At 36.6% G+C, this 26847-nt stretch overlaps 2 protein-coding genes across 4 annotated transcripts in view; both read left to right on the forward strand.

The window, feature by feature from the left end:
• LOC140167387 (3'-5' exoribonuclease HELZ2-like) overlaps window positions 1-26847 on the forward strand; it is a 107700-nt gene that overhangs the window by 47542 nt on the left and 33311 nt on the right.
• Window positions 1593-22411, forward strand: LOC140167943 (uncharacterized). 3 transcript variants are annotated; one of them, XR_011861095.1, is made up of 4 exons: window positions 1593-1757; window positions 19976-20062; window positions 20753-20959; window positions 21345-22411. XR_011861095.1 is itself a non-coding variant. In XM_072191233.1 (4 exons), the coding sequence occupies exon 1, from the start codon at window positions 14082-14084 to the stop codon at window positions 17661-17663; it is 3582 nt and encodes a 1193-aa protein (XP_072047334.1). In that variant the 5' UTR covers window positions 13985-14081; the 3' UTR covers window positions 17664-19434; window positions 19976-20062; window positions 20753-20959; window positions 21345-22411. The 3 variants fall into 3 exon arrangements, 2 of the variants coding, with proteins under 2 accessions (XP_072047335.1, XP_072047334.1); XM_072191233.1 differs by lacking the exon at window positions 1593-1757 and adding an exon at window positions 13985-19434; XM_072191234.1 differs by lacking the exons at window positions 19976-20062; window positions 20753-20959; window positions 21345-22411 and adding exons at window positions 9230-9298; window positions 10306-14262.

Below are 26847 nucleotides of genomic sequence, written 5' to 3' on the forward strand. Positions count from 1 at the left end.
TCTTCACAGACATGGGATACATATAACATATAATTCTAATAGTAAAAGATGGAATGAAACATCGGACACAGACACATACTCCATCTTTTGCATGGAATTGGGATGGAATTGCTCCATGCAAAGATGGAAAGGATTTCCTTCATATCCCTTATAGAAAATAAATAAATTATTGTCTTACTTTATAAATTATAAATACTGTAAAATGACACATAACTAAAGTGAGGCCACTTTCTATCTTTACAAGCCGACGACGGATGTCGGCTTGTTCTGTCTCTTCTCAATTCTTACCTAGCTGGGGGGTTTTCAACCCCCCGAGCTAGGTACTGTTTTGCTATCCGATTCTTCTTTACCTAGCTGGGGGGTTTACACCCCCCAGCTAGGTCCTGTTTTTCTGTCCGATTCTTCTTTCTTCTTCTTCTTCTTCTGGCAACAAACTTCAAAATGCTTCTCCTCCAACATATTACACCCTACAATTACGTAACTTGCACATATGTATCGGCTATATCCAGTGCCCATAGGGTGCAAACAGAATTGGGGTCAAAGGTCATTAAGGGGGCATTACCGGTATATAACCAAATATCTTCAAAATGCTTCTTCTGCCACATATTACATAGCACAATGACGTCACTTACACATGTGCATCGGCTTTACCCAGTGTCCATACCTTGCACACAGAATTGGGGTCAAAGGCCATTAAGGGGGGTAAAATCTTACAATTGCCTTATTTCGACATCTGTAAGGGGTGTGGGGCTCAAACTCAGCGATAACAAATCTCATGACCAGGGGAACATTTTACAGGGGTCAGGTCAAAGGTCATGCAGAGGTCAAATTTTAGAAATGCATTTTCTGGACATCTGTAAGGGGTACAGGGCTCAAACTCTGTGACAACAAACTTAATGACCAGGGGAATATTTTAGAACACTTTCCATGGGCCATTTGAAAGGTTAACTGGGGTCAAATCATATAATTTCATTTTCTGGATATCTGTACATCTGATCTGTAAGGGGTACTGGGCTCAAACTCTTGTGACAACAAACTTACTGACCAGGGGAACACTTTGGAAAGCTGTGCAGGGGTCAGGTCAAAGGTTATCTGGGTCAAATCGTAGAATGTAATTGAATTAATGTTCAGGGTCATTGTTGGACCATTACTCAATTTGCTGGACTCTTCCAAACCATATGCTGAATGTGGATGGAAGGACAATTAAAATATACTTTGGTATCAACAGTAGTAAACTATCCCCATAACTAACTTAACAATGTAAATAAATAGCTATAAATGTGGTTAATGAAGTGTGGACCAGGTGTGAACAGTGCCCTTCCTTTCTACAGCACAGGAAATTTTATATTTATAATGTATTTTTCACAATGTATGGGAGGTAGAACTTACCTCCTGTGTATTAATGTAGTAGTCCTAGTAGGAACCAATCTGTGGTTGAGCTGAAATGGGACACCACCTGTTTTGTGGAAGATTCAATTTTTTTCTGGACCAAAAATCTTGCCGACTGAGCATTATTGTGAAAACCAGGTTAATAGTGCCGGTACTTCCCTGATATGATGTTCGCTTCACAAGCTTACTGGAGAGCAGAAATGTAAGATCAGCTTTTCTGGAAAACCACAGTGTCTTACACATCTATGCGCAGACTCTGAATTTGAATACTTGTATGGACCTGAAATTACTTGGAAATATACATTTTGTTGTGGATTCATGATTTTATAATCAATCTGTAATCTAGCAGAATTTTTATCTGAAAAAAGGTAAGTAACGTGTTTATAATTATTAATCATTGTAATAATTTGTGTGCTATGTTTGCAATCATGTCATTTAATTTTAACATTGTGTGTTAAAAGGTCATTTCGTGATCCACAGCCTCATCTTCCTACATTTCTCAAAAAAAGTAGAGTTTTTATACCACTGGAAACCTCTGGCTGCATAATGTTTATATACCAAATATTTCCTATAGATTAATTCGTTTAGCAAAAATATCCTCAAATTTGAATTTCGTTCTGGACCAGAACGAAATTACAACAGTGGCCTATGAAGCACACACGCAAAATCGGAATCAACTGAAATTTTGGGACTAAGCTTTTTTCGTGGATAAAGAAGAGGATGCTAGGATCACGAAACTGTCACAGGTTTGCACGTATTTGCCTTTTAGGCGATCGATTAAAAAAGAAAGCCTGTTCTACGGGTCCAACAGACCTCCGACGGGGGGTGGGGGGGGGACACCTGACTTTGTAAGTAACGGGGATGTGCGGAGAACTGTTCAAAATTAGGGGTCTTTCGGTGAGAACATAGACACCAAAACGGGGGGCTGGGGTCATTCAGTGAGAAGGCCCAAAAAAGGGGACCTTTGGTTGACAGGAAAACAAAAAAGGGGTAATTGAGGTGAGAGGGATTCAGTGAAACAAAAAAGGGGTCATGTTGGTGAGAGGGAGTATAAAAATTGGGGTAAATGTGGCCGCACATCCACGTCACTCATTTTAGTGAGTGCCCCCCCCCGACCGACCAAGATGAGTATTTCAAATTGGTACTTTAACTTTTGATATAGCATGTACATTGAACTTTTGATATATATAGCATGTACATTATCATGATTATTTTCAAAAGTCATAGCAGCTTTATTCAGTGATTTGCTCATCAGGACAATCGTAAAAATCATCAAAGTTCCGATTTTGATATCTTTGTGATTTGTCATCAATATTGTCATAGATGTGCTAACAACATAGCCTGCTAGTGGTTCAGCCGAAAGCTGTGTATTTACGACAAAATAAGGCATTTACATGAATCTGTAATTTCTATACTAACAGTACAGAAATTAGCTACATGTATTATGGGGCTTCAACTTCATCAATACCACTGTTTTCTTCGTTTTTTGCCAAAAATACCAACCAACAATATGAATGACTTATGCTTCACATTTAAGCAATTTATAAAGAATTTGATGTTTTTTACACTTGCACTCTGATCACTGCACTGAATAGGCCTTTAACCAAAAAAATGTCAGGGTGTCCGATGGAGTTGGCTCAATATTATGCTGGCCCATGATATGCATTTCAGATCATGTGCATGTTGCATGTTGTTTGTGATTTCCTCTTTTGGGGCAAAAATCATTTTAATTTATATATAAAGGATAACATTACCAACACCCAATACAACTAAAAGGGGTCCACACAACCTTTATACACACTGGTTTATATTTGCAAGAATGTCATCATTACATTTACCATAACCCCATAGCACACATGTTTAGACTTGTCATCACAAGTTCACTACTGAATCCCTTGTCACCAAGAGATCAGAATAAATACCAGTGAGTTATTATTAGTTCGGTTATGTCAGTCCAAAAAGGTATACTTTCAAACAAAATAGTTAAAGGTTTCAACTTTAACATACTTTAGATAAATAACTGGTTTCAGCATAAAATCACCTGCATTGGATCATGTGCTAAATCATATTTTTAAAATCCTTTTGTGGACTTACCGACTTAAACTAGGTGTAGGATACAAGTGGATACCATAACAATCAGGTTATTCAATTCCACCACATCATGGGATTACCTAACATGCTGTATGGCCCCCATCTCATTACTTTCAACCCTGGACAACTGAAATGTCCAAAAGTATCCAAAGTATAAAACATTTTATAATCAAGTGGTAGGCCTATATAGGCTACCACTTAGTTAAACATTTTTCATTTTTGAAACATTATTCAGATATTCATAAATTGTATGAGTGTGCAGTGCAATACAGAAGGGTACACAGCGAGTTGTCTATAAATCTATACGCAGAGGGGTGTCTGAGGAGGGACATTCCCCGCCCGCCCCTCAGAATTGAGAAACTTTTCAAAAATGAAGACCTAATTGAAGCCATTTGGTTGACCATTTTGGCATGAATATTGTGTATAAATTTTCAGTTTTAGTTTGAAAAAGCTGATTTTTTTTTAAATTACAGCCCAATTGAAGCCATTCCTGGACTTACTCTTTATTGTAGTAGGCCTAATTATTAAGTTCTCAGCGCTATTACCAGAAAGTTCAAGACCCAGTTCAAGAGTAGCAAAAATGGATTTATGACATGGCATGTGTGAAATACTTCGAGTCAAAAATCATGATGTCACTCATTTCTCACTCTTTACAAGGTCAGAACTTGGCAAAGAAATGGGGTATTGACCTGAGCTGGTTTGGTCTGTATAGTGGCACTTGAACCCTGGTATAGCTTTGGGAAGAACCTACGAGGGTCATTCAAAAATGCTACCTCCATCATCACGTGCCAGGATATTGAAATTACCCATGGTTATACTCTTAAATCCAAGCTACAAATAAAAGTTATTTGATTAAAATGTGATTTTTGATGTTTATAACTGATCCTTTATGTTTAAAGACGTGTTGGTTAAAGTTAATACAGATTTGGTAAGTCGGAAACGGTCTGAAAAGAAAGGTCGCCAACATCTATGTGGAAATCATTAGGCCTACAAATTTATTTCTGAAAATGATTAAATTGCTTTATTTTTGTTCAAATAATTTAATCAATATCTATAATGCTTGCATATGGTACAAGTATCATGTCTTTTGCACAGTAAAAATGAAATAAGTCTTATGAACAGTTTTTGTATTTTGTAAGTGTATACATCGTATTTCCACTTCAAGATGCATCCATTACTTAAAGCCTTAATGAACAATTTCCGTCAAGTTTTGATTTTGTTATTCTTTATTCAAAATGTTGAATATATTAGTAATAACTGACGGGAAGGGTTGCTGTCCATTTTAGGTTAGTAGGTAAAGTAAAAACCCTCTGGTTATTTTGGTCCTTTAACACGCAGTTCTATGGGAGGACATATTTTTTATTATCATAATTTTTACATTTTTACCTGCAAAGACAATAAATTTGGCCGATTCCATTTAGGTGCAAGTTGGGACATGTGTAAACATTACAAATATGCAAAAAAATTAACCAATTTCATATTTCATATAAGATCGTACATTATGGCTTTAAAAATAAAATAGGACGTATTTACGAATTACCCTTAAACATGGTCTAGTTGAAATCTGGCAAATTTCACCAATATGTGTGTGTCTGTTGAACACTTCAATGTTTCCTTTTCATATAAAAATCCTAAAAAAATGTTTCCATTTTGTTTTGAAGTCCGAAGGCAGCTCAAATACGACCAAAATATTTATCCTGAATAAGCAGTGGGACAACAACATCTTAAAAACGTTTTTATGGCAGTGGCGTAGATTTCTTTTTGACATTTGGGGGGATGAAGTTGGAAACAAATCTTGAAGTATAGTCAATCCAGCACCCTTTGGCGACAGAATTAGTTTATGATATAAATGCGCGCGAAGCGCGCGAAAATTTTTGCTACTTTGAAGCTAAACAGATGAAATATGGTGTTAAAGTAGATTAAATGGGAAAATTTGCACTTTTGGGGCTAAAATGGGCAAATATGAGGTTAATTTGGTCAGAAACCCATTATCAGGCGTCAACATTGGGGGGATGATCCCCCCGGGATCTACGCCTATGTTTTATGGACATTATCCAAAGCTACAATATGATGCTATTGTTTACTAAACTTTTGGCTTCAGTTTTTATATTTCAGATATATTTTATTCAATGTCATAGCCGTAAAAAACTGAACTGAGACGCAATTTACAATTTACAAATATCAAAAATTACACATTAATTAATAAATCAAAACTATATGTACAATTTCAAAATAATATATTACTATCAAAAACATGTTCAAAGAAAACAAGATTATAAAAACACAATTTAAATCAAATTTATAAAGAAGTCAAAAAGATAACAGTAGTGCACTGGTAGAGAAGCTCACTTGCATGTATTGCACAAAAACATTTAATTTTAATTAATTGGATATATATTGCGCATTGTTTTTGGTTTTGTAGGCTAGATTTTAAGAGTATAATCATGGGTAATTTCAATATCCTGGTATGTAAGATAACAGAGATGTGAGGATGGAGGTAGAACTTTTTGAATGACCTGCTATTACGTTGATAATTTATCATCATTTTAAAGGTCGCAAAAGTTATATTTCCAACAGATATGTTTGGTACTCAGTACGTGGTTGTCTGTATTCCGAAATGCTTGTGTGTATTGGCACATTCCATTCACTGTTGGTGTCATTCAATACACACAAGTATTGTTTACCATCTTCATTTAAATCTAATATATATAAACTTGCATAATAATTTAAGCTGATCGTGTAAAATATGTAAAAGTCAAAATTAGAGCCCTCTCTAGTTTGATCACTTCATAATGTACTTGGATGCATTTTAAGTTTGTTGAAATATCCAAAAAATCAAATAATGTGGCCAGTATTTCTAAATATGAACATGTATTTCTTTTGTTCAAAATGTATTGACCTGGCCAAGATTATCTTGACCTGTCCAGATTATCTTGACCTGTCCACATCACTTTAGTCTATAAGGTTTATTACACCTGACTAATTGGTATTTGGATACTGGCATATTTAGAAACAAGACGAGTTACCAGACCCCATTATAATTTAAGCTGTAACAATACCATTATGTGTAATACCCCGTCCATTCTAACAACATTTACACAACTGAAATGTGGACATTTTATAATATTCACAAGAAAATTATATGAATCTTGATGCTCAATGCAAACGCTAGTGTTGCAGGTTTGAAAGCCTCATTTTTGTCACGTTTAATTACATTATTCGAAATGTCCTCAATCGATGAAAACCAAACTTGGCATAATAATACATACGCATAACACGAAACCATCCTGTAATTTTGAATAAAATATTTTTCATTATTAATTAAAAACGAACTCTAATACAGTCACCATATACCCGGCTGTTTTATGTAGTGATACCACTTTTATTCAAAATGAATTTTGGTCTCGCCTTTCAGATGGGGCTTAGCAACTGTAAGACTGTTTAGTGTTAGTTAAACAACGGGACACAGTTGACACTTCAAATAAGTTACCACATGAAAAAAAATATACATCTTAAATGTCACCATGTGTGTCAATTATTGTATTGGAAGGAGTCACATGACAATGAATGAAGATTAAATTATCTTTTTTCAAAGTCAAAAATTTATTTTTGAGCTTTTAGGTCCCTGTTCGGATATACTACTTCACGAGCACATGTATTGTTGACTAGAACAGCAAAGTACCGAAGACTGAGTACATGACCATCAACTGTAACCCGCAGCCCAAGGAAATGAATAGGGAAAATATATGAGGGTTGCAAATTGACAAATTGTCAATAACTCAAATCAAAACTGATAAAAACAAATAGAAAATCCACAACTAGCAAGGCATCAATTCTAAATTTAGTTTAATTTCAATTCAAATGTTGGTGATTCGTGTCAAGCGCAAAAATATCAACATTAATAAATCATTCTCCATAAATGTCGCAGCGAAATGGAAATCTAAAACACCCAATTGACACATATAACCATCTCTGTGATGTATTCATGCATGAAATGTTTCTTTAGAAATTACTCCAATTGTAAAATTTTAATAAAAGCACTGCACGCTGAATTAAATCTTATCAATTTTTCAATACAATTTAATGAAATGTTTTTTTTCTCAAACCAACACATTATATTTGTTACAGCTACTATCAGCGCATTCGGCTGAATAACTTGGAAAGAAATGATTGCAATAGCTATTTTATGCTGCTTTTTGTGTACTTTCCCGCTATTTCATGATGCAAAGTTAATGTGCAGCAACATTGCTCTTCATATCTTGCATACGTAAAGAAGCATACGTTATAAGCCTTCAATTTTATTAAAAATCGGTAGATGTAAGGGAAACGTAATGTCATGTTACTTTTAAATATTACTTATTATGTACTTACTGATCATGCTGATTGACAAAGTAGACGAGTCAAGTTTAAGTACTAAAATGGGCGCACCTAGACAAAAATGGAACACCAGTGTCTTTGCTTGCAAGTAAACGCCCTCCTGGACAACATATCCAAAAAGGGAAAAAAGGACACAGGGCAAAATGTTAATTTAGTGCACCTCGCCGATCCAACTCCAACATGCTTTTGATTAACATTACAATCTACTATTATCCATCCAAGCGTTTATCAATAAAGATCATTATGATAATAATTAGATTTCCAATATGCCTTTATTAGGCTAAGAAAAATGGCTTGTCTCAGAATAAAGCGTGCTATGCTTTTATTTTTAAATTTGGGTAAAATAAAAGCTATGCTAATCGTAGTATTTCATTTCTTTTGTATGAGGGTGTGTGTTTTAGCAAATTTTTTTTTTTGACTCTTCACGGCAATTTATATCTTCATTTTCCATTTGAGTGACAAATACAAATAATATTAAACATTTGAATTATTTGTAAACAATTTGCACATGCACGTAGCATTGGATACAACGAGAAATCTGCCAAAAAAACTTATTTGCATGCGTTTTAAACTGGGTAGGCCTACACCAATGGGATGGAGCAGTACTTTTGTGCGAGATTTTTGTGCTCACTGTTATTATTTTTAAGTCACCTACCTAGACAAATTACCTATCAATTTAAAGCTGTTGATGAGACCTTTGTATTAATTCCATAACATTTTATGTAGCATTTACCATTCTTAAGTTATTTTGATTTTAGTAAAAAAATGACAGGTTGGAGCCGAGGATTGATATGAATTCAAGTAAATGTAAATGTCTTCCATAGGGTTCCAGCTGGAATTAGAACATTTTTTCAGTTTCCAGCCAGAATTCAAGTAAATTGTAAATGTCATTCATAGGTTAATCGAGATGGCGACCATAAGTGAAGATCCTGCCGGAATTGGAGCATTTTTGACCATTTTCCAGCCGGAATATTAAGAAATATGAATGTCTTCCATAGGCACATCATGGCCTTTCACAATCCCCACTCTTGTTTTTTTGTTAATTTTAGCAGCCGGAATTTCAGCTAATCTCAATGTCTTCCATACCCTCCAGCCGGAATCTGTGTTAAAAATGACTGCTGGAATTCTAGATACATTTCAATTCCAGCTGGAATTGTATTTTTTTTAATGGGGGTGCAGAATACATCTGGAATAGCCCAATGTGTCCGTTGCTCCTTTGGGGTTAATGTGATGCAAATTATCCTTGATATGAGGGAGCATGAGAAGTCAACCTGTCTTTACCCGAGGTCAAAGGTGAAATGAGCTCAATCAGAAGCCACCGCCTGATATTTGGGGCGCTTGAGCCTAGCTATTTTCATTTTTTCTCTTACAGATTCTCAAGTCAACTTCAAATCTGTCTGTAATCAACTCCTTGTATTGAGATTCTGTTTCCTCTTTCAATGTGAGTTTTTAACAAATTACTAATCATGATTATCAATTATGATTTGGACATGAGTTTGCATGAAATACTATTGAAATTTATGAACTACTCAGGTTATTTACGGGTCTTTCGTCAAAAATGTCCAAATTTTGGAAAGAAAGTCCACTTTTCACAAAATTGCCCCCCCCCCTTGGGGAAAAAGGTCCACTTTTTCAAAATCAGCACCCCCAAACAAAATCCTGCGTACGGGCCTGACTGTAAAGTCTCCATTGAACCTTACTTTATCTTACTTCATCATTTAGGGTACATCAGAGGGCATGAATTTTGTTGGGAAATTTCCCCTGCTCCCCTTCCCCTCTTGTTACGCCAATATTCTTTAATTAAATGAATGCTAATGTTGATTCTCTGGCTGATCAAAAAAATTGCAATGTAATTCTTTGAAAAAAAGATGTACTTGAATGACAAAACATGTTAATTTTATTCTGGAAACGAACTAACATGTTTTCTTTTTGTTTTTCCCTGTCCATTATCCACTTCCTTCATTTTCCTTTCCATATGTTGATGGGCTTCCTGTAATCCGTAATGTCATCACGGCTGTTTTTCATGTTTGTGTTTTTAACATATTAATTTCTGCATGTTCACCTGTCATTTATTTACATGCCTCCGTTTTTACTAATGCTATCGATTTGTACAAAATTAATTAATCTGTTGTTCTTTGTATCTCTTTCATTTCTTCTGTATGGTTTATGATTTTATGTTTTATGATCTGTTTTTGTTTGCAAATGCTTCATTTTTCCCCCCTTCTGTATGTGATGATAATGGACTTTTATGTGCATCTGATAATAATACGTTTCCTAATTTATTAACTTTTTTCTATATTATTTTCTTTTTGTTTCTTCTTTTCATTCTTTTTTTTTTCTTTTCTTTTTTTTTTTTTTCTTCCCCCCGTTTTTTTTTCTTTTTCTTCTTTCTCCTATTTTTTTTTTTCTTTTCTTTTTTTTTTTTTTCTATCTATTCTTAATCTGCAGAAAACGTACGAGGAATTTCCATTATTCTGAGTACCCTCCCGGTCCTGAATTGAGTCTAGTCAGGATCGGTTATAAACGCAACACGGCTGAAATATACATGATAATAAAAGTACTTGATGAATTGAAATACCTGATAATGCTATATACTATCGTAGTTTAAGAATTTGACTTGTTTGGAGTGTCCTGCCGGTCCGGATTTTAACTTTTCATATAATACAAACGTTTAGTGCAATAAATTTAAATATAGGGCCTACATACTTTATAGACCTACACTTTATACATATTTATTTACTTTATATACTTCAATATTAGAACTCAAATAAGAAATGTAAATTACTCAAATTCAGTTTACTAGAACAACTATTCCTGAATTTGTAGCCGATTTCGTTTTCCGTTTCTATAATAAAAATATACCCAGCCACAAAACGATTGTCTTTGTATTATTGAATAACTAACAAAAATGCCACGCAAATCAAGAAAGTCCCGTAAAACATCGGAACAGCATGCAAAGAAAAAACTTGGTACAAGTTTAGAAGGCTATGAAGTAGGGTTAACAAGTAAGGTGTTTGGAAACTTCCACCAAGGTGATATGCGTTTTTCCCCAGAGTCAAAAGGTAAACAATGTCCATGTAACTGCCTAGCCATGCTGTGCACTATCGAGAAGACATGTAATTCATTGAATTCATCTCATATAGACGAAATGTTGATACATGGAGATACCTTATATAAGTCTACAGCTGCCAAACTAGAAGATTGTTTTGAGCTTGCTGTTGACGGAATTTTGACGAATGATCAATTGCCAACTAATTTTGCCCTTGGTAATAGCACATACACAGTTTGGTACGAAACTGTACGGTATGGAAGGCTTGATGACAACCCAAACTCTGAACGCGACCCACTTACTGTTGAATTGGATACATCTTTTAACATTACAAATAAGATCATTTTTAATGTTGATTGTTACATGATGGCCATTTACAAGAATCCAGAGACTAACAGTTTCATATTTTTTGATTCTCATTCACGTGATGAGTCTGGCTTTCCTACTCCAGACGGCACTGCTGTTGCATTGTTTTTTAAAGACCTTCAACATTTGCATACATATTTGAGTTGTTTGACTAAGACATTGCACTTGGCTGAAAGAATGTTTTACATTGTACCCATTGCTATTAATGAGGATACACATACAGAAAATGACCCAGGGTGTTCCTTCTTTCCAACATGGACAAATGACTCATCAGATCATACACAAGTTCAAAAGGAAACAGAAAACACTAGCTCTCCAAATCAAATAAGTGAGCCATGCCCCAGACTCTCACGATGGCAAACTTGGTACCAAGGGCTTTCTGAAGGAAAAAAAAGTGACCTTCTTGCCAAAAAACGAAAACGTGCAAGAGAAGATTATACTTCAATAGAAATACGTGATAAAAAGAAACAACAAGCACATGAAGCGTATCAAAATCCTGAAATAGCTAAACAAAAGAAACAACAAGCGTGTGTAGCATATCAGAAGCCAGAAATAGCTAAACGAAAGAAACAACAAGCGTGTGTAGCATATCAGGATCCAGAAATTGCTCAAAGAAAGAAACAACAAGCGTGTGTAGCATATCAGAAGCCAGAAATTGCTAAAAGAAAGAAACAACAAGCGTGTGAAGCATATCAGGATCCAGAAAAAGCTGAAAGAAAGAAAAAGCAAGCACGTGAACATTCATATGAAGCATACCAAAATCCAGAGAAAGGACGACGTAAACGTACTCAAGCCCGCAAAAGATATGCTGATATCGACCCTCAAAAGAAGGCTTCAAAAATCCAGACAAACCAAATACGCAGATCAAAAAAGCCTGATATTGACACAGTCGTTTCACGATTTCAATCATTTTGCAAAACAGGCATGCAGCTGATATTTGAGTGTCAAATATGTCAAAGAATCTACTTCAGACACCAGGTTAAAATACTCAGGAAAGAAAACTACAATCAACACATTCTAATCAAAAGTCTCCCTCCTGACATGTCCATTGAAGATATAAATGTAGTGGAAGATAGGGATGACCGCAAAACATGGATATGTAATACCTGTCATACAAGTATGAAAGCCAAACGTATGCCAAAATTAGCGACAGTTAACGGATTGAAAGTACAGGAACAGCCTCCAGAACTTTCACATTTGAATATGCTAGAAAGACACCTAATAGCTCCAGCAATACCCTTCATGAAGATGATATCTCTAATTAAGGGTGCTCAAAAAGGAGTTCACGGTCAGATAGTGTGTGTAAAAGCTGATGTTACCTCAGTTGCCGCAAGTTTGCCAAGACTGCCAACAGACCATAGCTTGATCAGAGTAAAACTGAAAAGAAAACTGCAATACAAAGGACATCATATGTGCCAAGATGTCAATCCAAGTAAAATACGATCAGCACTTGTTTGGTTGAAAGAAAATAACCCTGAATATGAGGATATTGACATTAACTTTGACACTTTCAACACCATGTTAGATGACCAGTTAATTCATAGTGACCACTCCGATGATAATGAAGATGGCATGTCAGATTCAGGAGATGAATATACACAAGGTGACGGTGATAACTCCCTCCATGCCAATCATATCCAACCTACTGATGATGATACTTATGTTCATGATGTCTTTGACAACCATATTAATGATGAATCAGTCAATCATGCTGATGACAATGGTATTACTGTAGATAATGTCACTGATGAGTGTGGAAATGATAGAAGTTTGGGACATGCCCCTGATGCAAATGAAGACGAACATGCCGATAATGAAGGTCAAGATAACATTTCAAGTAATGAAGTCAATGAGAATGAACATGATGTTACAAACACGTCAGCACCGCTGTATTCATTCCTACATGCTGTTGATTTTGCACAGTACGCAGCAGACAAGAGTGATAGCACCATTTTGTCAGTGGCTCCAGGAGAAGGCAATAAGCCAGAACACGTTTTAGACATGGAGCCAAAGTGCTTCCCAGTCGAATTTCCAGATGGTTCTAATACGTATAACGAGAGCAGAAAACAAAAGCTGTCACCTTCTAGATATTTCAATGCCCGGCTCTTTTCAGCTGATAATAGATTTGCCAGGAACCCGGAATATATATTTTTTGCTCTCTATTGCACGGAAGTACATCAAATTCATTCGAAGGTATCTATTGCTACCAGAATAGGTTGCACAAAAACTTCAGATGGAAAAACAATCACAGCATCTATGTTACGAGACCACGAACAGGTGAAGGAACTTATTAAAAGAGACGAAGGTTACCGATTCTTGACCCAACTTAGAGGAACTCCTGCATACTGGGAAAGAGCAAAGAAAGATATGTTTGCAATGATTCGTCAACTAGGAATTCCTACTTTCTTTGTGACATTTAGTGCTGCTGATAGACGATGGATTGAAATACACAATTCTATTCTTAAGACGTTAGGAAAACCACCAATGACACCAGAGGAACATAAGAATATGTCATGGGATGAACATTGCAATATCATCATGTCCAATCCAGTTGCAGCTGCCAAACTGTTTCAAGAAAGACTGCACAAATTTATCAATGATGTGATTATGTCACCAGCTAATCCAATTGGTAAAGTCAAAGACTACTTCTACAGGACAGAATTCCAACAGCGTGGCTGGCCGCATATTCACATGGTTGCATGGGTTGAAAATGCTCCTCAAATGGGCAAAGATCCAGAAGATGAGGTGGTAACATTCGTTGATAGATACATATCATGCGCAATTCCCCCAGATACTGATCCTGAACTACATGAAATTGTTACAACTGTGCAAAGTCACAGTAAAAAGCCACACAAGATCGTGCAGGAAAACTGGGAAAACATGCCGGTTTAATTTCCCAAGACCGCCATCAAATAGAACATTCGTTTGCATTCCAGTAGCAGAAGGAGATGGAAATGATGAAGAACATCAGGAATCTCTGAATCGAGAGACAGAAGCAAAGAATATGCTGAACAAAATTTGGGAACTGTTGCAAAATCCTGATCATGACTTTGCAGATTTTTATGACGTTCTCTGTGTAGCTGGAATTGAACAAGATCAATTTGAAAAGGCACTAGAGACGCTTTCAAAGAGGCAAACCATGTACCTGAAAAGGCGTCTTGAAGACCAATGGATCAACAATTACAATCCAGACCTGATTCGTTGCTGGAATGGTAACATGGACATTCAATATGTGCTTGATCCATATGCATGCGTCATGTATATTGTTTCCTACATTACTAAATCAGAAAGAGAAATGGGTGACCTGCTCAGAAATGCTCAGAGAGAAATAGCACAAGGAAACAATGATGTCGTACAGCAATTACGAAAGCTTGGAAGTATCTACCTCCAAAACAGAGAAGTTAGTGTCATGGGAGCAATCTACCTTATCTGCAGTATGCCTTTGCGAAATAGCACACGAAAAGTAATGTTCCTGCAAACTGCGTTAGACGGACAACGGATATCCTTGCCTCTGAAACAACTACAAGAAAATGCAGGTAATTCTGAGCAAGTATGGCAGACTACTCAAATTGAAAAATATCTTGATAGACCAAGTACGCCAAAGTACAACAACATGTGCATGGCCACATTTTACTCAACTCACTATCAAATGTCAGCCAAATCGGACAATATCAATGTAGACCCAGATGATGACATAGATGATGAAACTGATGATGACGAAGCGTCTGATCATCATGATAAACCAACAATACAGTTGAACAAACATGGCATCAAGATGAAAGAACGGATAGGAAAGCCAGCTGTCATTCGTTACCCAAGGGTATCAAAAAAGAAGGACAGTGAGAGGTATCATATGAATATGCTACGTTTGTACCTTCCTCATAGAAGTTCAAATATCAAGCCAGAGAGTTTTCCCACCTATGAAAGTTATCATATGACTGGATACGCAACTATCAACAATGATAGACTACAAGTCAAAGATGTGGTTGAACATAACATGTCAGAATTTGAGCCGAAAACAGATGAACTAGATGAAGCGTGGGAAGAACTCCAAGATGTAGCAAATATGGAAGATGCTTGGGCAGGAATTGCCCCACAATCTGAGCAACAACGTCTTGATGACAGATTAGAAGATGTCAGAATGGAAGACTCAGATGATGACTTTGCTGAAAGTGAAGTTCCTGAACTTCAACCACGAAAAGGACCTGTCCAACATGATGCAGGTTTACCCAGGTGTGCTATTGAAACCCGTAATCCAGATATAACTGAAGAACAGGCAGAGACTATGATGCGTCAGCTTAATGATAAACAACGACAGTTATTTAATCATGTTGCTAGATGGTGCGATGAGAAAGTCAGAAATCACAGAATAGACCCATTTCATATCTTCCTCACTGGAGGTGCAGGAACCGGAAAATCGCATGTAATTAGATGCATCAACTACTATGCTCAAAAGACATTTGCAAAAATGACAGAGTCTGCTGATGATGTAACTGTACTATTGATTGCACATCTTGGAACAGCTGCATACAACATTTCTGGTCAAACCATCTGTACAGCCTTAAAAACAGGTACTAGAATGACCAAAGATTACAAACCTCTTGGGGAAGAAAGTCTGAGCACGCTCCGCACGAAGTATCAACACGTACAGCTTGTAATTATAGATGAAATATCTATGGTTAGTGCTACTCAGCTATCGTACATTCACGGACGATTACAACAAATTAAAGGAACATCATACACTTCGTACTTTGGCAATGTCTCTATCTTGGCAGTCGGAGATTTCTTTCAATTACCACCGATAAGTCCACCAACACCGTTGTGTTTCCCACATGCAGAACCCTTGAAAGACTTGTGGCATTCACTGTTTGAGAAAGTTGAACTAACTGAAATAATGCGACAGCGGGATGATGCAATATTTGCTCAAATGTTGAACCGACTTCGCGTGCGGAAACAGAATGAACCGCTAGAAGAAGCAGACAAGGAACTGTTACGTTCCCGCATAGTTCAAGAGCACATTCGTCAAGCACCTTCCGACGCGTTACACTTGTTTTATCTCAACAAGGATGTTGACAGTCACAATGAAACAAAATTAGCTTCACTTAACACGGAAACTGTTACTATCAAAGCAGAAGACGTTGACCAAAAGGGCGGCAGAGTGATCAAAGTCCACGAAACACCGCATGACACATCACGACGAAAAGTCAACACGTCACTTGTACCTTATCTGAAGTTAGCAGTAGGTGCTAGAACTATGCTAATAGCTAACATTGATGTTCCCGATGGTCTTTGCAATGGAGTATCTGGTACCATTAAAGGAATTAAATTCAGTTCATCCAAGAACATGCCACATGCTGTCTATGTCAAGTTTGACAGTGACAAAATTGGAATCAAGGCTCGGTCATCACAAGTTATGTCACCTGAGTATGCTTTGTGTGTCGCTATAATACCACGCAAGGAAACATTTCAATTGCAAGGAAGAAACTTCACCACTACAAGGGAACAAATTCCACTGAAACTAGCTTGGGCTGTTACTGTTCACAAAGTCCAAGGACTGACAACTGAACAAGCTGTGATTTCTATGAAAGCTTTCAAACAATCAATGGCATACGTTGCACTTAGTCGAGTGACAACTTTAGAGGGAATGCATTTAACCAACTGTGATTTTTCTCGGATCTTTTGCAATCCAGATGTAGCACGACATGTTGCAGGGATGCCCACATGTGATCTATCTAATGCCAATCCTATTCTATCCATCGATCAGAATAAGTATTTCATAATTTCTCATCATAATATACAGAGCTTACGTCGACACATTGAAGACATGAAGAGCAATTCAGAAATTAGAAAAGCACATGTTATCTGTTTATCAGAAACATGGTTGACAGACAATAGCAACTTTGATTCTCTTGCAATAGAAGGATACTCTTTGGAATCTACAAGTGCTACTCGAGGGAGAGGTGTGGCAATTTACATTCAAAATGGTATGAACTACACAGTAGTGCCCATTCCAAGCGATGCATGTGATGCACTTGCAATTAGGACACATGGAAACACAAACATGCTAATTACCGTAATATACAAACCCGTAGGAATTAGTACAGGGACATTTTGTACAGAAATGAACAACATCACTGCGCAAACTGATTTGCTGGATACAGATTATACAGTCTTTGTTGGCGACTTCAATCATAATTTATTGGGAGGTAGAGGAAATGATTTCCCGTCTTTAAGCCAATACCATCAAGTTATTACAGATCCTACCACTGCTGGCGGCACCCTTCTTGATCATATCTACGTAAAACCATGTCCCGCATTATATTATGCATCTGTACTTACCACCTATTACAGCTATCACAATCCAGTGTTCATTGCAATTCGGTACAAGTAATTTTTATTGCCTATACCCATTATATATAAACGCAAAGGTAAGTTTCTATCAGTTAATTTATATATGTATTTATTTATTTATCTATTTATTTGAGGCATATTTCAGGAGGGTAGACTGGTTAATTATCTATTTATTTATATGAGGCTTATTTCAAGAGGGTAGACTTGATGAGTCAACCACAGCACCGATTTCCACAAGGGCACTCTGTCATACAAAGACGAACATGTGTTACAAATAATTAAGAATTTAAACATTGTAACAGCAGTTATAAAAACAAAATTTATCAAACCAATACACAGGAAATATAATATATTATTATAATGTCCTGCAATATATTATGCACTGACATTATACTTACCACATACTAACCTAATTGCAATGTGTATTGTAATTAGTAATCTTTTGTGTAATATCTTTAAATAAAGCTGTATATTTTAGCACAATATCTGAAATTAAATCTGCAATAGGCCTATTTAGTGCAATGTCTGAAAATAAACCCGATATAGGCGTATTTTGTGCAATATCTGAAAATAAACCTGTACATTGATTGCAATATATGTAGAAAAATAAACGTGCAATAGGCCTAATTAGTGCAATGTCTGAAAATAAACATGTTATCATGGTTATAGGCACAATTCGTGCAATATCTGAAAATAAACCTGTATATTGAGTGCAATATCTGGAAATGAACTTATAATAATTATTTTTTGCAATTTCTAATATATGGGAAATTTAGTGCAATATTTAATACAATATATGAAATTGAACCCCGGAATTGAACCTTTATAATTATTAAGTGCAATCTGTAGCATTTGTCATGTTTCGTGCAATGTTTCATTCCCAATATCTTAAATGAAATCTGTAATACGGTAGTTAGTGCCACCTGTATATTTAACATGTTTATAGCGCAATATTTCATGCAATATCTGAAATTGAATGTACATATTATTATTAAGTGCAACCTGTAACATTTAGCATATGTTTAGTGCAATATTTAGTATACAATATCTGAAATTTAACCTGTAACATTTAACATATATACTTTAGTGCAATATGTAAAGCAATATTTTACTGCAAGTTGTATTGAGAGAATAATATTCGTCTCTCAAAATACTTCTTTTATTTAATGAGTGCTGGACACAAGTTTTAGAGAAATGTGCTTGCCGTAGGCCTATATTGCTTTTGCTATTATGCCTTCTGGTATGTCATGTATTTTGAGACTTCTTATGCTGTTTGCAGCTTGTTTTGTAATGTTTCATGATATCTCTTTTATATTTTGATCATTATATCATGTATACATGTATTGTGTATACTTTTGTTTGTATAATATCAATGTTTGGTCATTATATTGTTTGTATCATGGCGTTTAAAGGCCGCATTTGTGCGTCTTTTACAAATCCTACTTCATGAATTTGAAAGGTAGGCAAAAATGTCTGCACGAATTATCAATAAAATAAAAATACATTTTATTTCTATCTCTTTTAAAGATAATACTAGGCCTATAATATTTTTGGTCTTGGTCCAGCTAGTCGCTACCGAGATCAGTCTCGAATGAACAATTTCGTTCATTTGAGACGGATTGATTAGTGACATTGTTACTTGACCAATCAATCATCATCACGGATGAAGCAACAACTCCAGTTGGCTCATTCTTTAATGACAATTATGATAATCCTTGATGACGAGCCTCGACCCAAGTGATAGATACCACTTGCAACTAATGCGTCAAAGTGTCAGCAAGTGTCTGCTTCGCAGATAAGACAAGGCTACAGTAAGTACTTTATTATAAATATGATGATTAAAGTTAACAGATGGTTCAAGAAAGTGGAGACACCTCTCCGAAGAATCATACAAAACTGAACAGAACTGAATGTGATTTATGAAGTGAGGAATCGTTTTGTTCCCGAGAAAGAAATAACTTTCTAGAACCCTTTAAAATGCTTCTTAAAAACAAGATGCAGCAGCATCGGCAATCAGTTCCAAAACCAGTATAAAGTACAACTATTTTAACATTTTACCAACGGGTACCATCGCTGGACATGGTAATGATGTCACATTGATATTTTAATTTCTATGTTAGTTTCAGTTTCCAGTTTCCAGTTTCAGTTTACATTATCCATTTCCAGAACTGAAACTTGTCAATCTCTTCTTATTGGCATTTTTATTGTGTCATAACGAAAACCAGTAAGAAAGTTTGTACCTTCAGCATGTAAATATATCACTCTTTGTCTTGATGTCAAGTTATATATGTGTGCAAATTCCTGATATGATATTCACATAACAATTTACATTGGTTTCATGTTTCCTTACAGGTTTTCCAGACCAACACACGTCGAGGACCCAAGCCCATAAACTATGAGTTCTTCAGAATAACATGCACAATGCTAAGCAATTACGAGGTAATGGGCAACTTTCAACAACATTAGCAATTATCAAAACTACCACAGATTAAGGCAGCCAACTAAACAGTGCAGGAAATTAGCTGTGATCTTTGGAATATGGATTATGATCAAAATGTTGTCTTTCTTGTGCATGGACAGTTGAAATAACTTTTTGCTGTGACAATGTTCCGGGACTGTTCACGCAAGGCATAAGTAGGAAAATGATCTGCAACGAACTAATTGGGATTTGAAGAACATCTGTCACAAACAGAATTATCTAAGATTTGAGAAATGTTTTACAAATCAGACTCTCGTAGCACATCAGTCATGGCAGTACTAAAATTTTAAGACACCCAGTTTCTTTCAACATTCAATAAATAGTGCATCTGCAGCCCGGATCTGCAGCTGCTACATACATTACTACATAATTACTACATTAAAATAATAATAATGATTGTCCGCTATATACTAAACGAGTTCCAATCAAAATTTGATTCAAAGCATTTTCTTTCAAACTTAACTTTAATCAGGAAAGTTGATTTTTCAATTTTCCTGTTTTCACATGTTAACTTTCAGTGACTAAAAATATTAAAACTAAAATTCGCGAGATTCTGGGGGATGACCCTAGATTTTTCATTCCTTCATTGGAAATGTTTCTTGTCTTAAACTTTTATGTTGATATTTCTTTTTCTATCATCTTCTTTGTAGCATCTTTCGCAAACACCGGCGTCATAATGCCTAGGATCCACCAGGGCGGGACGGCCTTGCAACTCAGCTTGACTGTGATGTAGGGCCTACGTACATAGCAATCAGTTCACCGATAGTAAATCAAGACTTCGTGGGTGAAAGCATGATACGTCATGTATGCACTACCTTGGTTATTACAATAGCATTAAATGAACAGGAATAAACATGGTAAGGAAAAATAGATATTTAAAGGATTTTATATCATTGGCATTTGGAAAATATATAACTTATATATTTAGGCAACATGTCATGTCGACAAAGAGCCAGGACTTGCGCCGACAGCATGCCGTCAAACTTGAATAATAAGAAGCTTTTAACCTGGAATTACTTTTTTGCTTCACTCTGCTGAATGAAAATGCAACGTTTCGAATTTCTCAGAGCATGGAACTTACCCCTAGATATAGAACTGTATTTTAGTATTACAGCATTTTTTGCCTATGAGCTGAAATCGGGCTGAACTTGATAAGGTGATATTAAGATAAACTTTGACAAATTCCCGATATTGGTTAAAATTAAATATAACATTAACCACTTCTTTCATGTTTCCTTCCAGGTTTTCCAGACCAACAGACGTCCCAAGAGCCATGCCCATAGAACTTTGGTTCTTGACAATATCATACGCAATGGCAACAAAATTACGAGACCTGACCAATTAAACCACAGTCTGTTTCTTCTTACGTTTGGGGTCTGCACAAAAGGAAACATATAACTTTTTGACGGACAATCCTGTAATGCTTTACATTAGTGCATTACATTTCAAAACAAAAAAACAGTTCAAGCGAAGATATAAATTATGACGAAGACGATTTTCTATGGAATTGCGAGAAATTTAATGGTCTACGATATCCATTGTATTAAGATGACATTACGAGGAACATTTGAACATTTCAAACAGCAAAAAATGCTGTACGCTGCTTTTTATAAACAACAATGCAACTTGTTGTTTCTGTCCAACTTGTTTTAATGAGTTTCGGCTCCCCTAGGTGGGCCCACCGAGTGTCGACGCTGGGTAATCAGTGACTTTAGACAAATGACATTCTATATAGTACTAACTTGTGGGATCACTGATCTGAAAAGAGTTTTACCTTGTGGGCAAAATACCTTCGTTGCCTAAACTGACATTGCAGTTGAAAATAAAACTTTTGCGGATAGAATTGACAACGATTAATCCGGACGATTAAAATACTGAGCTTTACGACAACACTTTATTCTTCAATTTAGCTGACATCAGGAATTAAATAAGACTACAAATAGAAAAGCACATTCGTCGTGTTAACAACTTCGAGTTTTGGATTTTCAGACTGTTTAATAGAACTTTATATTATCTTCGCATTTTGAATTCGTCACACAACACTGACGAGGATAAGAGGATTTATACCGCATGGATTTACATTCACAAATTTTGTTTAATAATCATTGCATTATAAAAAATGTCCTAAATTGTTATCAGAGACAGTCAAATAATGATTGCATAAACATAAATGCAATTTTCAATTCGATCATGAACTGGAAAGTATAGCAAAATTGATGTTCAGGAATTTACTTTTATCAGGCAACAAAAGGTCGTATGTTGTGGCGATATATTTTATCCCACGTCCTTCTCCCGGGTCCTTAAGATGTGGTAAGAAATAAATTACTTAAATAATAGTTAATTGTAGTTTTGATTGTCTTGTTGTTTGTGTGATAACTGATCCCTGTTGGCTGAGTCTGAAAGCCTAAATAAGACCTCGGTCGAACCTCTGGTTCTGTGGTGATCTTATAGCGCCCATTCCAATTCCAACTCTTCTATGCTTGTGGAGCAGGTGGGGTGGACGGTGTAAGGAGTACGGGGTTCAAACTCGGTGACAAGACACTTCATGATGAGGGAACATTTTTAGACCATTTTTCAGGGGTCAGACACCTCCCGAACACCAACACGCCCCAGCTAGGTTTGTGGTCTATGACCACCATTTGCCACTAGTTCTTCTTCTTCTTCTGGCAACAAACTTCGAAATGCTTCTCCTCCTACATGTTACACCCTACAATTACGTAACTTGCACATATGTACCGCCTATATCCAGTGCCCATATGGTGCAAACAGAATTGGGATCAGAGGTCATTAAAGGGGCATTTTCGGTATATAACCAAATATCTTCAAAATGCTTCTTCTGCCACATATTACATAGCACAATGACGTCACTTACACATGTGCATCGGCTTTACCCAGTGCCCATACCTTGCACACAGAATTGGGGTCAAAGGTCATTAAGGGGGTAAAATCTTACAATTGCATTATCTGGACATCTGTAAGGAGTATCGGGCTCAAACTCGATACAATAAATCTCATGACCAGGGGAACATTTTGCGGGGTCAGGTCAAAGGTCATGCAGAGGTCAAATTTTAAAAATGCATTTCTTGGACATGTGCAAGGGGTACAGGGCTCAAACTTGGTGACAACAAACTTAATGATCAGGGGAACATGTTGGAACACTTTGCAGGGGTCAGGTCAAAGGTTATCTGGGGTCAAATCTTTATAACTTCATTTTCTGGATATCTGCAAGGGGTATGGGGCTCAAACTCAGTGACAACAAATCTCATGACCAGGGGAACATTTTGCAGGGGTCAGGTCAAAGGTCATGTAGAGGTCAAATTTTCTAAATGCATTTCTGGACATCTGTTAGGGGGTACGGGGCTCAAACTCCACAACAACAAACTTACTGACCTGGGGAACATTTTGGAACACTGTGCAAGGGTCATGTCAAAGGTCATCTGGGGTCAAATCGTAGAATTTCATTTTCTGGATGTCTGTAAGAGGTACAGGGGCTCAAACATGGTGACAACAAACCTCAAGACCAGGGGAACATTATGGAACATCATGCATAGGTCAGGTCAAAGGTCATCTGGGGTCAAATCTTAGAATTGAATTTTTTTTTTTTCTGTTTAGGAGTACGGGACTCAAACTCGGTGAAAACAAACCCCATGACCAGGGGAGCATTTTTGGAACATTTTGTAGGGGTCAGATACCTCCACAACACCAACATGCCCCAGCTAGGTTTGTGGTCTATGACCACCATTTGCCACTAGTTACCTAGCTGGGGGGTTTACACCCCCCAGCTAGGTACTGTAATGCTATCCATTCTTTCTTCTGGCAACAAATTGCACATTTTTTGCTCTAGCTCAGACATGCTTTGACCGATTTTGACCTAACTTGATCACAACCATCATTGACCAGGACCATACACGTCACCTGACTTTTAGTAGGTTAAAGGTTACAGAGGGGTCAAATAGGCTAAAAATGTGATTTCAGCTAAAAATTCTTCTTCTCCTACATGTAACATTCTACAATGACGTCACTTGACCATAAGCATCGGCTATACCCAGTGCCCATAGTGTGTAAACAGAATTGGGTTCAAAGGTCATTAAGGGGGCATTACAGGTATATAACCAAATACCTTCAAAATGCTTCTTCTACCACAAATTACATAGCACAATGACGTCACTTGCACATATGCATCGACTATACCCAGTGCCTATAACTTGTACACAGAATTGGGGTCAAAGGTCATTAAAGGGATAAAATCTTACAATTGCATTATCTGGACATATGTAAGGGATATGTGGCTCAAACTCATTGACAACAAATCTCATGACCAGGGGAAATTTTACAGGGGTCGGGTCATAGGTCACGCAGAGGTGAAATCTTAGAAATGCATTTTCTGGAAATCTGTAAGGGGTATGGGGCTCAAACTTGGTGACAACCAACTTCATGACATGGGGAAAATTTTGATACATTTGCAGGGGTCAGGTCAAAGGTAATCTTAGGTCAAATCTTAGAATTTCATTATCTGGACATCTGTAAGGGGTTCAAAGGGGAACAATTTGAAGGGGTCAGGTCAAAGGTCATCTGGGGCTAAATCTTAGAGTTGCGTTATCTGGACATCTGTAAGAGGTATAGGGCTCACTCTCGGTGACAACAAACCTCATGACCAGGGAACATTATTGAACATCTTGCAGGGGTCATGTCAAAGGTCATCTGGGGGCAAATCTTAGAATTGTGTGACAACAAACTTGATGAGCAGGGGAAATTTTTTGGAACATTTTTCAGGGGTCAGGTCAAAGGTCATCTGGGGTCAAATCTTAGAATTGCATTTTCTGGACATCTGTAAGGAGCACGGGACTCTAACTCGGTGACAACAAACCTCATGACCAGGGAAATATTTTTGGAACATTTTGCAGGGGTCAGATACCTCCACAACACCAACAAGCCCCAGCTAGGTTTGTGGTCTATGACCACCATTTGCCACTAGTTCTTCTTCTTTCTTTCTTCTGGCAACTCGTGACATTTTGCGTGACTTGCCACGTTTCGCCCTAGCTCTCTTATGCTTCGACAGATTTCAACCATACTTGAGCCAAATGACCACTGGACTAGGCCAAACCTTACATTTGACTTTGACCTGACTGTGACCTTTGACCTTGACCTTATGGTCAAAAATGTTGATTTCACAAAAATGCTACTCCTTCCACAAATTACATGCAATGATCATGTGACTCATGCATATGAATCAACATGTGGCAGTGCTTAAAACTTCCTAAAAAGAATTGAGGTCAAAGGTCATTAAGGGGTCATTTCCGGTCAAAATCTGAAAAATTTGTAAAAATATTCAAAAAATCACTGTCTGTACAAATTACATAGCAGAGAGTCGACATTAACACACATGCATTGCTATTAGCCAGGGTCTTTAGGATGCCTACAGTTTTGGGGTCAAAAGGTCATTAAGGGGTTACTTCCGGTCAAAAACCAAAATTATCAAAAATGTTCAAAACATTTTTATTTCAAAATGTAAACAGACCAGAATAATATAACCAACATACATGAATTAGTGTTCCCTGATGTATGCATGGTATTTTTATTTTGGGGGTCAAAGGTCATTAAGGGGTCACTTCCTGTTTTTAGCTGAATAACTTCAAGAATTTTTATCTCAAGAACTGAACATGTTAGAATTTTTAATTAAAATTGGAACAATGCATTTTGTCGGTGTACATAAGGGTTTTTTTTTCATTGAGGTCTAATCGTCATTAAGGGGGTCAAAGGTCAATCAAAATTTAAAAAATCAAAATCCATGTATAAGTTCCGATTAAGCTGAAATTCACCAGGAATATTTCTTATGACATCCTAAGCACAATGCAAGAGCAGTTGACCCCATCCGTAACCCAGGGGTCAAGTTATAGGGGTCAAATTGCGGCTTGTATTCAGCGTCTGTTGACTCTAGTTTTTATTTGATTCATAAAATTACATTCAACAAAATGATTGAAGACTGAGAAAACACACAATGCAGACTATTACAGAATGGAGTAGGTAAGATGCCATGTCCATAGCTTTGCAGGAATTTCGGACTAATCAACACATTCAAAAAATACAGTTTAAAAGTGAAGATTGTAGTGAATGATCAGTCCTTTATCATGTGCTTGCCACTATCTACTTTATAGTAAACTATACATTGCGAAATAATCATTTTAAAATAAAATGTGCATGTAAGTTGAGTTTACATAGCGAATTAACTAACAACTGCAGTGTATTTCTTTATTTTAATAATAAGCATGGGTAAAAAGCAGTAAAGACAAAAATACAGAACAATTTATGAATTAAAGAGTTGACAGGAGTTATAGGAGTTAATGCTTTTTGCTGTTTCAGTGTGCATGTTCTCACCATTGATGGTTTGGTGAACTGTCATGTAACATGGATGTAAGCGTGATCCTAAAAATGCCTTTCACGGTGACCCAAACTATTTACAAGACCTCTTCTGCATTGAGGCTGGCCTTCCCTTTTAAAGGGAATTTTTATTTAATTATTGGATAAGAGGAATATTTTGTTATGGTTTTAAACCAAATTTGACCAACTTCGAAATTTGACCACAATGTCCACAAAACACCCAAGACATGCAATTTGAGCATCAACAATGATAAGGATGAGGATGGTGAGAATGAGGATGGTGTGGATGATGATGAAGATGAGGAGGATAATGATGATGATGATGATAATGGTGATAATAATTATGATGATGATATTGAATTGAAGC

Source organism: Amphiura filiformis, chromosome 13 (genome assembly GCF_039555335.1).
Source record: "Amphiura filiformis chromosome 13, Afil_fr2py, whole genome shotgun sequence".
In the NCBI taxonomy this organism is placed as follows: Eukaryota; Metazoa; Echinodermata; class Ophiuroidea; order Amphilepidida; family Amphiuridae; genus Amphiura; species Amphiura filiformis.